Here is a 19,981-nt window from a genome sequence, read left to right on the forward strand (position 1 = left end):
CCCACTTTTTCCACGGCCGATTCCGACATCACTGAGCTGGCTGACGAGCAGCAAGATGAGATGGAGGATTTTGATGATGAGGCATTCGTGGATGACACCGGCTCTGACGCAGGGACGGAAGAGGGATCAGATCTCTTCAGTGATGGGCATGACCCGTTTTACGACCGGTCCCCCTGGTTCATTTTAGTGGGAAGGTTGGTGAGGTTATTGTGAGAAAGGCAAAAAGGGACCAGCTCTTGCTGTAAAGGCCTTTTTTGTGCAATTTTGTATAATCTTGCTTTAGTTCAATTCAAAGTCGCTCAGTTGAGTGCCTCAAGGTACTCTTTATAAATGCTACTCTGACCAGCCAGGCTTCCTTGGGCCTGTTTGTGAGGTATTCAGTCTGCTCAGCGTAGCGCGCAGCAACGCAGGGAGATTTGGCTACTCTGGAGAATCCCTTGTCTTGGGTTGCCCCTGATTTTGTTCTGAGGAATTAGCCCTAAGAGGAAAAAGTACTTATGTCTAAGAGTGAAGCATAATGCATTCCAAACATGCATTCTGTTTTTTCCTCTAGAGGAATCTGACTGAGGAGCATACATGGTGAAAAGGAGAACAGAGCAAGGTCACAGAGCAAGGTCACGGCCAGACTAAGGATTCATACCATCAGCAGGAATCAAAAGGACAGTAGTAGAACCAAGATTAGGATTAGGTCTATTTTTTTCTTTAATTAATCTACTGAGTCTTAAAGGAAGGTCAGGTTTCCCCTTAGGCTAAAATGGGTCCCTTTCTTTGGCTAGTTCATTGAACCTGTCTACAGGTAGTTGGCCTCTGCTGACAGACTACCTATAGGCTTCAGAGTGAAGAACCACAGAAAGGTGCCTATTGACGCCTTTGACAATGGAGATTTGTTCAGCATTATGTTGGGTTTCGTTCACCCAATGGAAGCATTGTCCGTGGCTCTCAGAATATGCCTCTCTATTTGTCAGTGATCCAAAACTCTCTATGCCCCTGCTGTTCATATGAGAGTCTTTGTCTACAGGTAATCTTCACACTGAAGTTATTTTAGTTACAAATTCAACAACACGCACGGCACTAACTTAAAAGTTTTTCCAAGCCCTATGGTATTCCATTTAATTGGCATGGTATGCTAGAGTCCACATTGTTGAACTGTTTACAAACAAGAGGGTGTGTCAGTACCCTTTGCTAGATAACTACCAGCTACCTAAAGTAAGTGCAGTGAAACTTCTGAGCTGACAGAGGGTTGAGGGTCTAAACCGTAGCTCCTGATTGGGTGTTGATCACCTGGTAGGAATGTAATAGATAATGTAGAATATAGTTCCCAAATGTATTAGGCCTGCTCCCCACTTTTCTAAAAAAAAAAAAAATACTCAACACCCCTCTGGCAATTAAAAAATTTTATAGCCCATAATCCAGGTGTAAGCTGTTTTTGCAGCCTACCCCACCCCCACCCCTGCCTTGAATTGTTCCAGCACCCCAAGGGGTGATATTGCCCACTCCTAGACACCCTGATGTAGAAGATGATCACTACTATGAAAAAGGAAAGGAAAAAAGCTCTTTGATGGCAATACAAGTTTCAGTCAACAAGTGTGCATCCTATTAGTCTCGGAATTTTACGGTGGCAAAGGAGCATTTAAAATTCTCTTTTCCACAAATAAGCATAAAGGGATTGTATAGACATGAATATTTTTTCTCTTATTGTATCACCAGAAATAGATACTTAGAATGAATTTGCTTTGGGTTTTGCTTTAATTATTAGCTGAAAAAAGTAGTTCCTATGCACAAATACATGGGACAAAAACGTCTTCCTTTGGTGATGGCTGCCAGCGTCCTCGAGCTCATTTCCATCCTATTCTGAGACCAGGCTTGCAGCCAGAAAGCTACTCTACTTTGAAGTCAGTGCACAGCTGCTAACGCTGCTTGCTTTGAACTTTACATTGTCACGCAGTGAGGGTCCGGCCACTTCATCTTACATGGCATGATGGAGAGAACACTGACCTACTTGCCAGGAGGAGCCTTGAGCCCTAGGTCTTGTTACAACGGGTCATGATATTTTTGCTTTAACTGTTACCTTAGCCTAGAGCCTATTGACTTCTGGACTGTAAAATGCAGTCAGAGGGCGGGCGGGGACACCCTTAAAGATCTCTAGCAGCTTTCCAATTCTACCTTCGTTAATGCTTCTACTCAGAAGTTTTTATTTATATTTTAAGTCAATTGTATGGGAAACTTAAATCAAAATCTCAGTGTGGAAATTCACTGGCTCTTAAAATCTACCGACTATATTTCCCTGTGGTTTAAAATTTCTGGCTGTATTTATTTTGATCCCATTCGAGTGAAGTTTAGGTGTAAAACATAACTGCAGATAAATGATGGAGCTGTGGCTCATGAGTTGGCCCTGCCTCTTGGTTTGGCTTCCCATATTCTAAAACTAACTCTCACTTTGTAAGAATGAAGTCAGGGGCGAGGGAAATGACAGCACTCAGGAAGAAGGAGGATAGCTCTCCCTTCTACATTTTTACCTCTGGTACATTTCTTATGCACAAACAAAATTAATAACAACAATGCAACAACACTGATTGTGTGGTGCTCATTCTATGGGTAAAATAAGTACATTTTTTTCCTGTCTTTGCAATTCAGAGGAATAGATTTCCCCCAACTGGCACTTAATTGCAAATATAATTAATTCACTTATAAAATTTCCCAATTTCTTGAGAAATTCCCTGTGTAAGTTTTGTTTATTTGGCCTTAGAGACTCTCTATGACACAGGAAAGAGCTTGTCCCTTTTGCAATTCTCTTACGGCATGCTGGGGGTTAGAGATGTTCACTGTTTAATCTACTCTAAGGAGTTCATTTGGGGCTGGGAGGAAAAAGGTTACTCTCTGACCTTTGAAGGCGCCTGAACTGATACTCTTTATGCAGCTGTCACCATCATTTTTCTTACTTTTATGTTGACAACATTTGTTTCCCTTGTTGATGTCACTTCACAGATGGGTCTGCTAATATACCCTTTGCATTCTCTCCTCTCATCCCTGTTCTCCTTCAGTCTGCTAGGTCAAGGTCTGAGGACTCTCAAGAGACTTCCAGTCTTAAAAGCTTTGGAAGGGACCTTTTATGTAGCATGGGTTTGGAGTTGAGGGCCATATTCTGGTCAGACTTGCAGTTGCCACGTGATTCTGCAATTGTTAGTCCCAGTGCTCCCTGCTGCTACCACAGAGATGCAAAGGTCCTTCCTAATAAAGGACGTCTGCAAGAATACATTGTTTTTCACATTTAGATTTGCCATTGCTGCCAGCAGAAAGATGCTCATCTTCAATGTCTGCTTCAGCTGTATTTTATTGTAATGTCTATGTGTGAATTATGATGCCCAGTACCTTAAGTAGCAAGCATTCTTAAAAGCAACGAGTCCTGCTGTTGAATAGCTGTTTTTATAGTTAGGACTCTAAACCAATTTTGTGTAGTAATGTTTATGAAGATATGATTGTGAAAAATCAATTCAGTGCAAATTTGCTGGTTTCTGCTTCTCTACCTCTGATGTAACCCATCGTTCTGGGGAATGCCTATGTCTGCTCAAATCACTGTCGGATCCCTTTCAGTCACTCCCAAGATACACACTGAGCATATTTACCTCACACCAGGCTCTCTGCAGACAGTACTGAGCAAAACCAGACAGGATTCTTAACCCCAGATGTACAGCACAGTGGGGAGACAGACATAAATCCAATGATCTCACTAGTCGCTGTAAATTATATCAGTGATGAATGAATCCTGCGTGTTGCTGGGAACAGACTACATAAGGGTCCCTGGCACATCTGGGATTTGAACCAAGACCTGAAGATGTGGACTTGATGGCATGAAGTGGGCAGTAGGGTGCAGGGAGACCTCTAGGGGACATGCATGTGTGGAGGTTTCGTGTCAGCTGAGGAATTAAGAGTGGCAGTCTGGCAATCAGGGTGTGTCCTGACTGTGAAAGTGAAATGACCTGTTTGGTACTTGATGCCAAATTCTTAGTCTTTTAACTTGTGTGACATTGGTTGACATTGGATAACCTTGTGTGCTAATCCTTTACAGGAGATGTGTTAGTTCTTCATTTCCAGCCACAAAGCTTACCCTCCATGTCTCAGTGTTGCCTCTACTCTTGGAGCAGACTGAAAGGGAAGCAGACGTCATTTGTTCTGCTGTAATGTTTACTTTCAGTTTCTGTTGTACATTTCATTCATATTTCATTTGTGCTTTCAAAGTTTTATTAACATTTTTTCTGTAATGCATATTCAGAATTGTTTTCATTAATTTGAGTTGACATCCCGAATATCCACTCCATCTTTCTTTTCTCTTTGTTTTAGAGTAGATTTCAGAGCAAGAAAAGAAGCAGACCGACATATGTGCCCCCTTAGTTAATGATTGACTTCTCTCCATGCCAGTATTGCTGATCTTTGAACACATAAGACCAAGAGCAAGACTGGCATGAAGAAGTCAAACATAACCTAAGGAGGCAGGAGTAACAGTGGGAACTAGATTTCATTTCCCATCCACCCAGCAGGATGAGCAGTCTTAAGCTTTATGGTCTCCAGTGTGTGCTGCTTTTAAAAACTCAAGTAGATACAAAGCAATAAAAGAAGAAAAGCATACAAATGTGATAGGACTTTGCTAGTGCGCTTAAAATGTAAAATGGTAGACATGTAACTTACCTTTTATTTTTGCATTTCTGACTCTAGGAGCAACGGCAAGCTCTTTAGAGGATGTGCTCTTCTCCCTTAGCACCCATCTGGGTGCCCGTGCAGAGTCTCCTCTGCTGCCTGGCAATTTCCGGCTAGGTAGCGTTAGGCCCATGAGTCTGTTTTCCTACTGTATCAGTCATAATTTCTGAGAGTGAAAAGAAAGACTGATGCCGAGCTGCTGGTTGTATTCCACTTACATCTCCCTGCCTTTTTGTCTCTGACTTTTGTCTGTTGGGGAAGAAACAAAAGCAAATCAAACCTCTTTATGATTCCTTCCCTTAAAAGAGTAAGTCCTTTAATAAACGTCATTTCTCCCACCCTACGTAGCAGGCGTTGTAAAGCCTTGTCTTGAAAATCTACTTCCAGTTGTTACTCTTCCACCTACAGTAGTTTTTAGAGAGTAATTTGGTGTAAGGTGGTCTTTGTCAACTGCTTTGTCAAGCGTCTGCATTGGCATTTGTTCATGTATATTGTCTGTGCCCAAGAAGCTGATCGAGGCAATGTGAGAGTACAGAACAGAGAGGGTGTCTTAAAACCAGGCCCAGGAAGGAGCCAGCTCACAGACGCATGAAGATATTTCAGTGAATCTGAAAAGCAACTTCTCTCCGTGGATGCGCTGATGTTTGTCCCCTGGCTTCTGTCCCTAGGGCATTTGTGTACCTAAGCAATCTGCTGTATCCAGTGCCCCTGATTCACAGGGTGGCCATTGTCAGCGAGAAGGGTGAAGTGCGGGGATTTCTGCGTGTGGCTGTACAGGCCATTGCAGGTAGGTGACTCTCTTCCAAAAGGAGAGTTTGAGATTCTTTGTCTAGAGACCAAACCGGCCAGCTCTGTATGGACCTCACATCAATTACACATACAAACTGTGGCAACTTTTTTGTTTCTTAGAGAAAGCCAAAATTGCTTTCTTTCCAGCTATCATTCCCAAGTATCATAAACAGACTCTGTTTAGTCCAGACTACTGCTGTTTTGGACTACTGGGATAAAGGAATTTCCTTTAACATGAAGTAAGTGCAACTTGTGGATCAACTTTAGAAGAGTCATTTGTGTTTTTTCTAATGTCTCAACAGCTTCAGAAGTAACAAAGACTTTTCAATATTCTTTCGTGCCTACGTTTTTGTCCTTTGGCTGATATTTTGTTATGCATGATCACGATACTGGTATTTGCCACCTATCCATGATCTGAGCAAAGAATGTTACCATTTCCTGTCATTTTTCTCTCTTAATTTCCAAACTCTGGGCCGTGTTTATTGACCTTTCAGCCTTTTCCCCGTGGAAACCTGTGAGAGTCACCAGTAGTGAGTTTATGGCAGTCCCTTCCGCAATGCAGTTTTTTCAACTATTTGTTGTGTGTTACTGAATATAATCTTGTCAAGATTATATAGATAAGAGTTGGACAATCTCCAAAGTAAGACTGATTCTTTATTAACTCGTCTCCTTTGAGCACAGAGGTTGGACTGTGTCAATGAGTAGCATCGCCAAGGGCCTTCACGACTCGGGTGTCTGATGTCAGATTCTCAAGCAATGCAGCCCTCGCGCTTCCCCGCTGGACGCTTCCCCTCCTCTCTCTGTGTGTAGTCTCATCCAGGCCTTTGTTGTTCTTTTTCTGTTTAGCGGATGAAGAAGCTCCTGATTATGGCTCTGGAATTAGACAGTCAGGAACAGCTAAGATATCTTTTGATGATGAGTACTTCAATCGGGTGAGAAATCTCCCAGGGAAAAGAAGAACTTCATGACTGGGGATAGACAGAGGGATGGGTTTATGAGAAGAAGCTTCGCCAGGGCAGACTAATCTCCCTCCCTAAACCGAAAGTGACTGGGTGCTGGCAACCACGAATGGAGTTGTTTAATAGACTATGGAACATACCTAACGTTATCTAACGATTCAATATTATAAAAGATGAAGACCACCGTTTATGTTTATTTGTATCACTTTTTTCAGACAATTTTTAAGCTACATAATTCTCCAGTCCCTATTATTGTTGAGCAAATAAACAGACGTGAGGAAAGCAGGAGAAATGATATTGTTATACTGCTTTGTCATTAGCCTGCCTTTGCCTTGTTTTCAGAGCGACTTTTCTTCAGTTTCCATGACTCGTTCTGGTCTTTCCTTGGAGGAACTGAGAATTGTGGAAGGACAGGGTCAAAGTTCTGAGGTCATTACTCCTCCAGAAGAAGTCAACCGAATGGCTGACTTGGGTACGTAGACAGAATGTACTGTGAGAGGGGCATCTGAAAAGGAACTGCTGACCCTTGGGAAGAGAAGTAGTCGCTTTCATCAGAATGCCCAGCTTCCTGGGAACTCTTTACTAGAATAGTGTGCACGTGACTGAGGCCATACGTGCATGCTCTTTATCCTGTCTAGATTTGAAGTCAAGTGCCCTGCTGAATGGGAAGATGGTCATGGAAGGGTTTTCTGAAGAGATCGGCAACCACCTGAAGCTGGGCAGTGCCTTCACCTTCCGCGTCACGGTGTTACAGGCCAGTGGGATCCTCCCAGAGTATGCAGACATCTTCTGCCAGTTCAAGTAAGCAGTACCTTTGCTCTGCCTGCCCACCTGCCTGCTACTGAGATGCCAGTCTTTCAGGTCTTTGCTTACTCTATAGTGTTTGGCATTTGTGAGGTATTCCTCCTGAAGTACTATAAAGGAAGTCACTAACTTGCTATAATGTGTCACTGTCCTTAAACTAATATCCTGCCAATTAAGGTATGTTTGCTAACAGCTCCAAAATTAGGGTAGGATGGTGCTGGCTGAATGAATCACTTTTTTAGAATGCTATTATTATAATCATGGGAAAGACCCATTCAGTTAACTGATGTCTAAAGTAACAATAATGTATGTTGGCCCATGACTTGAAACCTAAGAAGCAGGCAGCATCTCTAGCTGGAGGAGGTCATAATTGAAATGAGACCCACAGTCGTAGGGTTTTAACCATAAACTCTGCCCAGGAAGATACAGCTATAGAGCAGTGTGACTGATTTCATGTGTCCCCAGTGGAATCTGTATTTTTACCTCCTATGGTGGCAGAGTATTAGCAGAATATAGATTAGAGGTCCAACAGAGACCTATGGGGTGCCTGTGGCAGCCACAGTGTATGGGAGGTGGCAGTCAGAGGAGAGGAGAGGAGGGAGAGGAGGAAGAGGGAGGGGAAGAGAGGAGGAGAGAGAGAGAGGAGAGACGGAGGGGAGGAGGGAGAGGAGGAAGAGGGAGAGGGAGAAGAGGGGAGGAGAGAGAGAGAGGAGAGATGGAGGGGAGGAGAGGAGGGAGAGGGAGAAGAGGGGAGGAGAGGAGGGAGGAGGGCGGGGGAGGAGAGGACCATCAATAGGAAAGGCACGTGTGCTGGCTGATGCGGAATGCCCAGTCCACTAACACACAAAACTAGTTTTAATGACAAGGAGTTCCTCACCTTAATCTCTTACCTGTACCCTATTCAGAATAATTTGTTTTCCTTTCTTTTTTGGGAGGGTGGAAGGACAGCATGTGTCCTTCTGATGGATATTCCTATCTGGAGGTAAAATTCTGTGTTGGCTATTCCTTAATTTCCCACTTTTATTTCAAACTAATAAAATCCTAGAGACTGGGAGCCACTGTCTGTAAGGGAGACAGGCATGTTTTTACAGATCGTGAAGTCGCTGCTGTTGGAGAAATGGGTCCTCAGTGCTCGCTGCAGGGCCACCACGCATTTCAATTTAGAAAGAAAACTTCAGTGCTGCGTGTTAGAGAAAATACCCTGGACACGGCCGTGTAAAATCACACAGCTCAGTTAAAGATCTGCAAAAGTCGGTGCTTCTGCATCCAAAGCGGAGATCATGAGGAAAGTGCTCGATGCATAATTCATGTGTCTTTTTTATTCTTTTAAGCTTTTTACATCGTCATGATGAAGCCTTCTCCACTGAGCCCCTCAAAAACAACGGCAGAGGGAGTCCGCTGGGCTTTTATCATGTGCAGAACGTAAGTGATGCGTACACTTCTGCCAAATGCCCTGAGGATTGTGGTTCCATGAAGTGGCTGGTGTGAGGAAGCGTAGGCCTTTGTGGGCTCCTTTCAGAAAATAATCTGAGGGTACTAGCTCTTCTAGGCGGCTGTGTGGAGAAAACAGACAATAGAGGGAGTGGCCAGAGGGCAGTGAGGTAATCCTTGGTGGTCTGGCAGCCTGCCTTCTGTGTCTGAAGGACAGTGGATCCAGTGACTGGCTAGAGTGGGGGTGGGCTGTCCATTGACTCTTTCATCAGTTCCAGTGCACTGAGTTGTTTTTAATGTTTCCCCCGAGGAAAATAAACATATCATAGAGTTTCTTTGAAGTTAGCATGTTGTCTTTTAAACCCGAGGAGACTTACATTGTTCAGTTGCAGAAAAATGTCAAAAGGATCTTTGTAGTTAAATGAGAATTCAGAGTTCTATTTTCCTGGCAACTGATTCTATAATTAACTTTATCAATGTCCTTTACAACTCTCTCATACATGGAATAAGGAAACAGAACCCCCATCACTTAGTAAAAAGTTTACTACCAAGTCATCATATTACATTTGCTAGCATTCGTTGGAAGTTTACTTTCCCCAATCACTGTCCCACATGCTTAATTTGTCCTAACTCACGTCATCCTCACCATTCTTTCATCTACTGTCATAATCCCCAGTTTACAATGAGCAACTTAAAGTAACTCATCAAAATCACAAAGTTAAGGAATGACAGAGATGAAATTTGAACTCCGAGAAGCCTGGTTCTAGTGTCCAGCTTCTCCAGTACTACGCACGCCCAGCTTTCATTTTCTTATCGGCCATACCCAGTCCATACAATAATAACTAGATGACCCTAACAGAGGCAAAAGCAAATGCAAAATTTGCTGCTTTCTCTATGTTAGTGAATAGAAGCATATTTATATATGACAAATATCGATCGACAGAGACTGCCAGTAACCTCTAGGAAACACATAAATGAATCACAGATGGGTATTCCCTGTGGAATAATCAATAGGAACTTAGAATTTTGAGAAGGGAACAAAATGCATATGTAGATACCAGAAGAACCAGAGAGAAAGGATTCAGGGGCACTGATTACATGCAGTGGGAGTGGAGAGAAGGTGAAGTTATTCCATTAATAGAAAGATACTTGACTCTTGATGGTGGGGACGGGTGGTTGGGTGGAGGTACTTCCTGAAAGATAGAGTAGAGTAAAGAAAAGCTGTATCTGACTTGGCGTTGTACCTGGAACATAGCCAACAGCAATACATGGTTTTCATGTCATAGCTATTATTTGAGCTGGGCCTTGAAGTATGAAAGTACTTAGTTGTGTGGAAGTTGGAGAAGTGCCTCCTAGGCAGTCTACAATGTAAACTGGTCGTCAACACACTGACAAGAGCACAGGTGGATGCCAAGTGAGCTAGTCCATGTGTGGTTTGAGGTCATCAGGGCAGGTTGTAGGCAATCTTGAATGCCAAAGCTAGGTAAAGTTCTGTGTTAGTCTGGGTAAACTAGAGAAACAAATTCATAACATGCATATGTATATAAGGGAGAGGTTTATATACAAAAGGAATTGAACATTGAGAAAACATCACAGTCCAAGGCCATAAGTCTGATATTAGCCCATATGTCCAATACCAATCTATAAAGTCCTCTTCAGACTCACGAAACACATGCAATGAAGCCAAATTCAGGATGATCACAAGCCAGTGGGTAGAAAGCCTTTGGGTCCAGTGGCGTTGTAAGCATCTCAGCGCTGGAAGGGGTTTCTCTGTGGCATTCCGGCTTCCGAGGTCTGGTTGCGTCCATGTGGCTTGTCTTCTGCAATGTCTCCCAGGGAATGGCAGAGAGAACTGTCTTCCGCCTCCAAGGAGGAAGTTCCAGATTTCCCAGAATTCTCACAAGAGAAGGCCATGCCCACACAGAAGTCTCATTGGCTATCTCCAGATTGACAGCCTAGACTCCACCCCTACACTCTTAATCCTTAAACTGACACCAGATTAGGTGACTGCCACAAATTCCCATAGAATGAAAATCAGAAAGGAGCCCCCTACCAGAGCATGGGAGGCCCCTATAGTAAACTGCCTAGCACCTCCTGAGCACTATGAAGTGCCATTCTGATGCCTACAATATTGATTGACAGATCAAATATAAGTATTTACTTCTAATAAATGTTCTCATCATGTTTGCTTTATTCTGTATTAGATTGCAGTGGAGGTCACAGAATCATTTGTGGATTACATCAAAACCAAGCCCATTGTTTTTGAAGTCTTTGGGCATTATCAGCAGCACCCTCTTCACCTGCAAGGACAGGAGCTTAACAGGTGTGGACTGAATGAGCAAAGGTTTCTGCTGTGGCTGCATTATCTCGTTCTTGAGATCCGCGTTTACCAGACAGCTCGCAGTCCTTTGGGGGGTTGAGAGTGCTTAACAGGGTGCTCTGTCACCTCATGTTTCCTCTAGCCACCTAATCACTAGTTGTGGGTGGAACAAATTGAATCTTACTCAGGTGACCTTGAATATCACTTCTTTGTAGAAACTTTGAATGCGATAGAAAGTTGAGATAATCGGAGTCTATCGTGAAAAGTGTATACAATTATTCCTAATGATGCGGGACTTTATGAAGCATAAGCTGTAAGTAGTAGCCTCATTAAAATTGATAAGGAAATTAATGGTGAGGACAATGGTGAAGTCAGAGGGTCTGTTAGCTAAGATTTACAGGAGGACGTGACTAAAATGTCTCAGCCTTAGTTTCACTATGGGGGATTGTATCTGGAATCTGCTATTGTGGCAGAGTTGAAAATGCAAAAGATTGGTTTCTGAAGGGATTTGACATGCCATTCACAATAACACCAGACTGTCATCTTCCTTCTTGTCTTCCTTTCTTCTCAGTCCGCCTCAGCCATCTCGACGGTTCTTCCCTCCACCCATGCCACTCTCCAAACCAGGTGAGCCTGAGCTGTGTGGTCTATGTCCTGTCTCTGTGGGAACACAGCTTCCTTCTGAATAGTCTTACAGAGGAAAGTCATGTTCACATCTAGGTTAGTCTGGGTAGACTAGAGAAATAAATCCTGGGAGACACTCGTGTGTAAGAAAGCTTTTATATACAAGAGCAACTGAATATTGAGAAAACATCCTAGCCCAGTCCAAATCAAGTCCATAAGTCAGATATTAGCCCATATGTCCGAAACCAGTTTATAAAGTTCTCTTCAGACCCACAAAACACATGCAATGATGCCAAATGCAGGAAGATCACAGGCCAGTGGGTGGAAAATCTTGTGGATCCAGTGGTGGTAGAGGTATCTCAGCACTGGCAAGGGGTCTCCACATGGCTCCTCTAGCTCCAGGGCTCTAGCGTAGCTGCATGTGTCTTGTCAGCAACCATGTCTCACAGGGAGTCAGTGTGTGTCCTACCTCCAACGAGCTATTTATCTCCTTAGCGGCTCCAAATGTGGGTCATCAAGCTGCGACCTGATTGACAGGCTAAACTCGACCCCTTCACTCTTACATCTCAAATTGACAACAGATTATGTAACTACCACAACATCCTGCTCTTCTTCTGTCTTCAGCAATTCTCACTAGAATTCTTGATACCTAATTTAGTCCGAGACAATTGGGCTCTAACCGTGCTGATCCTTGGGTCTGTGTGTTTGCTTCTGAAACTTGGAGCAGATTTTGATGCCTCCCTGCATTTAGGCCTTTCTGTAAGTCCTCCATAACTCAGGGGACTGAGCATTTCTTTGCATTTTATATTTCTTCTGCATGTTCAATGATCTTATTTTGATTTTCCTTCCTGTTCATTTTCATCCTTTTTCTTTTTGTCTCGTTGCCCACTTCCCCGATTCCCACCCACCCTGTGCTCATTCTCCACCCCACCCTTTACTCCTGTTCCCATCCTCTCTTCAGACCATGAGAGAAAGATTGAACTGATTCGGTTTCTCATGTCTGACTATGTGAGTGTGCATGTCCTGGACACATTTTCTGAGCACGCCAACAAGCTTGCAGCCTCTGCTGTTGCCACCTTCCAGGATGGGGCTGACCCGTTGCCGCCTTTTCTCTTTCTGCCAATTCCCAGCTGCCAGAGTGAGAGGGTACCCAAACGAGATGGTTAGTAGCTAAATTGGCTCTGCCTTAGATGTAGAACCATCCTCAGATGCTTGTCCTGAAGCCGGGTCCTTGGCTTCCTACAGGTCAACACATCAGCAAGATCACGTGGCATTTCCTGCAGAGAGATTTTACGTAGTGCCTTCTCCTCTTTTGCCACCTTTTACATCCACTCAGGAAAGAAAGGAATTCTGCTCTTTGATTCTTTTTCATTTTAAATATTTTTCCTAATGGATGTTTTTTGTTTGCTTTTAAAACTTATGGGTTTATTTTTTGGCCCTGCAATGACTGCCAGAATCAGTAACACAGTTTTCTTCCTGAGTGGCAGCACCAGCTCATGTGCAATTGAGCTCAGGTACAGAATCATGAGGCGTCCCGGTGGGGTCACGGTTATGAGTTGGGTTGTGATCTCAGGATCGGCAGTTGGAAACCACCAACAGCTCTGAGGGAAAAAGACTGGTTTTCTACTCCCATAAACCGTTACAGTCTCGGAAACGCATACGGGGTTGTTATGAGTCTCATGACTCTGACGGTAGTGAGCTTGGTTTGTTTTTTTGTATAATAATGATAGACCCCAAACACTGTCATTGAGTCAGTTCCAACTCCTAGCGCTCTGCAGAACAGGGTAGAACTGCCCATGTGGTCTTTCGAGACTGTTTAAGGCTCTTTAAGAGAATAGAAAGAAAGCTGTATCTTTCTCCCACCGAGCAGCTCATGGTTTTGAACTGCATACCTTGCAGTTACCAACCCAACCCATAACCACTATGCTACCACAGGCATTTTAATCTAACTGTATGATTCATATATGTCAAGACTTCTCACGAACTTTGGACATATTATCAGGACCAACCTGGTTAGTAAAGCAAGTGGTCAATAAAAATGAGGTAGACCCTCAACTAAATGGATTTACACAGTGGCTTCAAAAATGGACTCAAACAGAACAAAAGTTGTGAGAATGGCCCAGAACCAGGCAGTGTGTTGTTCTCTTGTACGCAGGGTAGCTGTGAGTCTGGACTGACTGGACAGCTCCTAATAGCAGTTATCAACATATGATTCATAAGTCCCTTTATACATCCTGGGTCAGGGCATGTGATACCTCAGTGAGATAGGAGCCTAAATACAATCATCAGCGTTTTATAGAGAAGACAGACTCAGAGGTGAAGTGACTTGTCTGAAGTCACACATAGCTAGTTAGTCTTTGAACAGTAATTACATCCTAAGCACTCACTCCAGTACTTACGAGTTCTGAGCAGAAAACTCCCTGAGAATTGCTAGACATCAAGATTCTTAGGTAGTATTTCAAGAATATGAAATTCTTCGAAATCTTAGATTTGGGGCCTGCTTTATTTCATCACTACAATTAAGAAGATGAGATTTAATTATGAAGAAAATGCGAAGTACACATTTATTTATTTAAAACAGACCAGTGGATCCAAGACTTGGCTGCACTCTGGAATTCCCTGAGGGGAGGCAACAATCACATGGCCTGAGCCAACCCCAGAAATTGTGATTGCATTGGTCCAGTGTGGCCCAAGCATGTCACTTATAAGACCCCCGATGACTGCCGTGTGTAGGCAGATGCAAGTATGGTTGGTACTCCATCACACCAGATGCTATTGAGCCTTTTCAGGGCAGGAGGCAGTAGTCCAAGTGTTTTCCAAGCACTGCGTCTTACTATTAGCTTCATGCCACAAACTTGAGATTCTAGAATGGAAAGGATTTTTCATGGTTTTATGAACACATTTACTCTGGCTTCTCGTCTTTGGATGCATCTTGAGGGGCAGGTGGAAGCCATTGACCCTCCATTTTCCATATTCTTGAGGTACTAATGTAGTTGACATCACGTCTCTGGGTTCTCTGAATTTAATCTGTCCCCTTATACTTTCTGCCTTTCCCATGTGTGTTCTTGAAGACTTGATAATAGCTAGGCTTATACTTTTTCTGAATATACTGGTATTAGATTTTGACATTTTCTAATTTTTTTTTAAAGTTCCAGCCACCAAGTTAAACACCATGAGCAAAACCAGCCTTGGCCAGAGCATGAGCAAATATGACCTTTTGGTTTGGTTCGAGATCAGTGAACTGGAGCCCACAGGAGAGTAAGTTCAACTCCCTCTATTTTTAAATAAGCTGAAGTATTTCAAAATTAGAAAATTCAATTTTGAATTTCCCGGTATTCAAACTCTTGAACTGTTTCCACTGTCAAATTCCAGTTCTGAATTGGTCTAATTCTTTGAGAAGATGTGTCTTGAACACCTGACTAGCCAGTATAATGATGTGTCTTGTTAGAAGCAGGAGCATCATAGGGACTTCCTTAGTGCTCAGACTTACGTTAACGATAAACATGGAGACATGTAGAGAAGCAGGATGCACAGTGGGTTCTGCCAGTCATGTGGGGCTGTGGCAACCAGGGAAGATCTTGCAGATGGAGTAGAATTTAGTTTGAAAAAACCATCCTAATAACTGCTTCTTTTACTTTTTTATATTTATAGGTACATCCCAGCTGTGGTTGACCATACCGCAGGCTTGCCCTGCCAGGGGACATTTTTACTTCACCAGGTACTAATAAAGGGACAAAAGAGGACCTAGCTGAAAGCCAAAATAGTTTAAGAACTGTAATTCTTTCTGTTTCTCTTATAGTTCTCCCTGCTTTCGTGGGTGTGTTGCTCTAAGACCCTGCTGTAGATAGATGTGTCTTGGCCCTTCATGCTCTTCCTCCCCATCCTACGGGAGCCTGGGGGCTATTGCCCTATTAGCCTGTCCTTTTCTCTGTGTGTGTGTGATTGTGTCTTCCTCCGATTATTACTTACACATATTGTTATCTATTGCTTTATATGTAAATGTTTTAGAAGAGTTGTTTTGAAAGAAATGTTTGTTTGGTTTTTTTCCATTCAGTTGTTACAATTTGTGCCACTTCTGTGCCACTTTATTGATATTTGGAAGCTTGGTGCTTCCACAGCTGAAAGTTCCCTTTTGAAATATCATTTTATTGGGGGCTTGTACGACTCTCATCACAAACACGAGTCCTTAATGAGGAGAGAAGGGAAAGATTTCAGTAGACTGAAAACGTGGTTACCTGTTTGGTAACCAAAAGTACATTCAGCCAGTGCTGAGAACGACTTATCCCAGGTGGGCCTTATGCTCTGGAACATACAACCTGAACGTCTGACCTCAAAGCCGTCTCAGAACTTGGCCCTGCCGCCTTTCCTTTTGCGTATAATAACAGGGTGGACAGCATTACCCATCTCTCTCCATACCCTTCTCTTCTGCCCATGGCCCAATGTCTATCCACCAGAAAGTCCCAAACACAAAAACAAGAGAAACTGGTAGATTGCCACCGCTAAACTGCACCCAACTTCATTACCTAGGGCATCCAGCGGAGGGTCACAATGACCATCATCCACGAGAAGGGGAGTGAGCTCCACTGGAAAGATGTCCGTGAGCTGGTGGTCGGTGAGTACCTTCCCTGGCTGGTGAAACAGCCGGGAATTTTAGAGATGTCATTTTCTCTCTGGGGTACTGGAAGTGTGTGGAACCTGCACTTGAGAACATGGACTGTGGAGCATGTATCTGGTTTGTTTTTTATCATCTTATTGGGGGCTCGTACAGCTCTCATCACAATCCATCCATCCACTGTGTCAAGTGTATTTGTACATATGTTGCCATCATCATTTTCAAAACGTTTTCTTTCTACTTGAAACCTTGGTATGAGCTCCTTATTTTTTCCCCTCCCTCATGAACCCTTGATAATTTATAAATTATTAGTATTTTTTCATGTCTTACACTGGCCAATGTCTCCCTTCACCCACTTTTCTGTTGGCCATCCCCCTGGGAGGGGGCATGTATCTGGGTCTGAACATGCTTCCCCCCACACTCTTTTCGACGCCTATCATTAGTAGATAGGTTACTCCACCAGCATCACTTTACTCAAATAGTGTGGTACAGCTGTGCTAGAGCCTGTGTGATGGCATACAAGAAGTTCCTGCTCATTGTCCAATTAAAGTTTATTTGGGGAGATCTCATGTATATGCAAAGCAAGTTGATGCATGATTAAGTGCCTCCTTAGTTTGAGTTCTCTAGAGCAGCAAAACCAGCGAGGTATATAAGCAGCCCTGGAGACATAGTAGTTGCAAGTTGGGCTGCTAGCTGCCTTGGAAACCCACAGGGCAGCTCTACCCTGCCCTAGAGTCGGCAGTGACTCAGTGGCAGTGTCTGGTTTAGAGTTACATCTAAATATAAATATTGATAGAAAGAGAAAAATATATTTCAAGGAATTAGCTCATGCATTTGTGGGTCTGGCAGGTCCAAAATTGATAGGTGAGGTGGCAGGCCAGAAACTTCTGCTGGCTCTTCCAAGATCCAGAAGCCAAGCAACCACTGGAAACTTCTGCAAGTTTAGGTCCCAAGATCCATCGGCCAGGTGATGAGGGAAGTGCAGGATTAAAAGAGAAGATTCTGCCAGAATGTTCACACACACACACACACACACACACACGTTTTTAAAGCATTTTATTTTGGTTTAGGAGAAAGTTTACAGAGCATAAGAGCATATTAGTTTCTCATTCAACCATTTATATACATTATATGTTGTGACATTCATTTCACTCCCCTCAATGTAACAGCACTCCTCCCACGTCTTCCCAGACTTCCCAGTTTTCCTTAGCCCATCTTTACCAAGCAGACCTGCGGCTCTTTTTCTTTCTAAGGTTGATTGTTTTGAGCACAGTCCTCATGGAGTTAGGTTTCCCGTTGTAAGCCTGTATGGTTTAGCTGAGGAGAGAGTGGGCTCACGTATAGGTGTGAAGGGTGCCTATGGGCCATAGTCTTGAGGCTCCACCAACCTTTAGCAGACCAATAAGTTTGTATTGTGATCCAGATCAGAGTAGTCATTGTGGAGAACACCAACTAGTTCTTCTGCTCCCAGGCCAGTGGAGGTTGTATTTCATTTGGTCCGTTCATTTTTTGGATTAATTGTATCCTGGAGCCTTTGATTTTCTTCAGTACTTGTTGTCCTGGATGTGACTGGACCAATTGTAGCTTAGCTATCGCTGCTCACACAGTTTTAAGACCCCAGCCACTACTCCAAAGTAGCAGATAGAAGATTGTCTGTGTGGGCTGTGTTATGCCATTTGACCTAGAAGTCTGCCAAAGCAATGGTCCCAAGCCTTCAGGCCCAGTGGCTTGGACCTTTAAAGTGTTTGCTTATGACTCAGTAAACCGTTTACATAACTACCATTACAAAGATAAGTCAAAAAGTATTGCTACAGAGGTGGCTAGTTCATACATGCGTGAGTTTATTCCAATTTGGGTACAAACATGTAAACAAGCATGTCTCTACTATCAGTGGGGTAGCTACAGACAAGTTCTCTCGGTGATATATTTATCGTAGTCTCATTAGGGAGCTTTCAAAAATAGATTCAATCAAAAAAGTGGCTTCTGAGGGGAGCGATAGGTCAGTTGAATTTGAGGCACAGGTGTCAGCTCAGAAGACTGTGGTGATTGCCTTCTGGGACTCCAGGACTGTTTTGGTAGATTTTCTCCAAGGACACAGGACAGTTGTAGGACTTACTATGAAGAAGTCTTAAGAAAATTGACAAACACATGGTGAGAAAAAGACTAGGAAAGCTGCCACAAGGCATGTTGTTCCCATGGCAGTGGTAGACCTGCGCATTCCTATCAGAATTGTGTTGGGAAACCTTATCCCATTCACCCTACAGCTCTGATCTTGTTTCTTCAGACTTCTTTTCAGTCCCCAATTCAAACAACATGTAAAAGTCGCATGATTCGAGTCCCTTGAGGGTGGCAACCCTGTGGCTTGGTGTGGGGTGAACAAATCGAAGAGTACAGAAATATTCAGGGAAGTGTTGGCGACACAGACACACTGCTTCCAGAGGTGCATAGACCTAGCTGGAGGATATGGCAAGAGGCAAACGTTCCACGTTTAGATATGTTTGTCTGGTAAAGGTTTCAGTGATGTGTTAGCAATACTTTTTGACTTACCCTCATATACCTCGATATGTTTGTGCAAAAGCGTGTTGAAATATTGTCTGCCAAACACCATGTTCATGGGTGTACTCCCATGTCATTGCACACCTGTTCAGCTTACACATCTACCTTTGTATCCACAGTAGATTATTGTCTGAGATTGCAGGGTTGTGTGTGTGAATGATATTTCCAGGCGTTGCCTTTCATCCTTGCGTACCGCCCAGTGTCATCTTTTGCCTTAGCCTTGTCCAGATTGCCTCCTCCTGACTGCATTGCTTTTCCTTTCACCTAACCCAGTAACTCTCAAAGAATGTTTCTATCTGTCAGTATACCTACAGTTATATTCTAGTGGCCAGTTTCCCTAAGGAAACTTTGCTTTAAACTGATTAGTTGATCACGCCCGATCCCATGATGCTACCGCTGTCTAACCACTTACATTACATTCAATTACATCACTTCACGGCTCACCAGCTAGTCTAATGTCTGGCCAAACCATGGAGAATTATAGCCTCACCAGGCCAACATCTCAAATTAACTCAAAATAAACCATTACAAGTACCAAAATGAGGGCCAGTAAGGAAAGCCTGTGCTAAGAGTGGCAAATGGCCAAGGAAGGCTGGATTTGTTTTGTGGGAAAGGATCTTAATAGATTCAGTAAAAATCTAGGGATTTTTGTTTTGTTTAGTTTTATTATTTTCCAGATAGGAAAGCACAGCGTGGCCAGAGTGGAGAAATTAATAAAACATAATGAGAGCAGAGCAGCTTGTACTGGCTCCGCAGTACAAGCTTTAGAATGATCCTCTAAATCAGGGATTAAGTTTTTCAAGTCAGAAAATACTTAGTACTCGTAATTCAGTACTCTTAAATAAAAGACAATATTGAGATATTATTGAAGTGTGAAACTGATAACATAAACACTACTTTGTGGCTCATAAATATCGGGTATAGCCGCAGGGCTAATTCCTATAATGTCGAAGAAGTGACGAGTGTAAAGATGTGGGACATTAACAGTCACCCCTGATTTCTCCTGAGTCAGAGGTACAGATGCTACTGCTAATTCTACACGCTGTGAGTCCTTCGTCATGGAAGGAAATGCCAAGTGTCAGTTAGGGGTCATGGAAATAAAGATGTAGTTACTTCTTTTCCACATCCACGCTCATGGACCTTCTGAATTCTAAGGATCCCTAGAAGGGAGATTATGCTCTCTCTAGGACAGAA

General features: G+C 43.2%; 1 protein-coding gene across 3 annotated transcripts in view; it reads left to right on the forward strand.

Moving 5' to 3' along the window:
- The window catches only part of KIF1B (kinesin family member 1B), a 165,470-nt gene that overhangs the window by 121,783 nt on the left and 23,706 nt on the right, over positions 1–19,981 (forward strand). For all 3 annotated transcript variants that reach the window (XM_075550795.1, XM_075550804.1, XM_075550800.1), the window contains 10 exons: positions 5,361–5,479; positions 6,328–6,413; positions 6,783–6,912; positions 7,079–7,241; positions 8,576–8,666; positions 10,880–10,998; positions 11,567–11,622; positions 14,769–14,877; positions 15,271–15,337; positions 16,147–16,231. In XM_075550795.1, the coding sequence (XP_075406910.1) occupies positions 5,361–5,479; positions 6,328–6,413; positions 6,783–6,912; positions 7,079–7,241; positions 8,576–8,666; positions 10,880–10,998; positions 11,567–11,622; positions 14,769–14,877; positions 15,271–15,337; positions 16,147–16,231 (1,025 nt within the window). The remainder of the gene's footprint in view (positions 1–5,360; positions 5,480–6,327; positions 6,414–6,782; positions 6,913–7,078; positions 7,242–8,575; positions 8,667–10,879; positions 10,999–11,566; positions 11,623–14,768; positions 14,878–15,270; positions 15,338–16,146; positions 16,232–19,981) is intronic.

The sequence above is a fragment of the Tenrec ecaudatus genome, chromosome 1 (assembly GCF_050624435.1).
Source record: "Tenrec ecaudatus isolate mTenEca1 chromosome 1, mTenEca1.hap1, whole genome shotgun sequence".
NCBI classification, from domain to species: domain Eukaryota; kingdom Metazoa; phylum Chordata; class Mammalia; order Afrosoricida; family Tenrecidae; genus Tenrec; species Tenrec ecaudatus.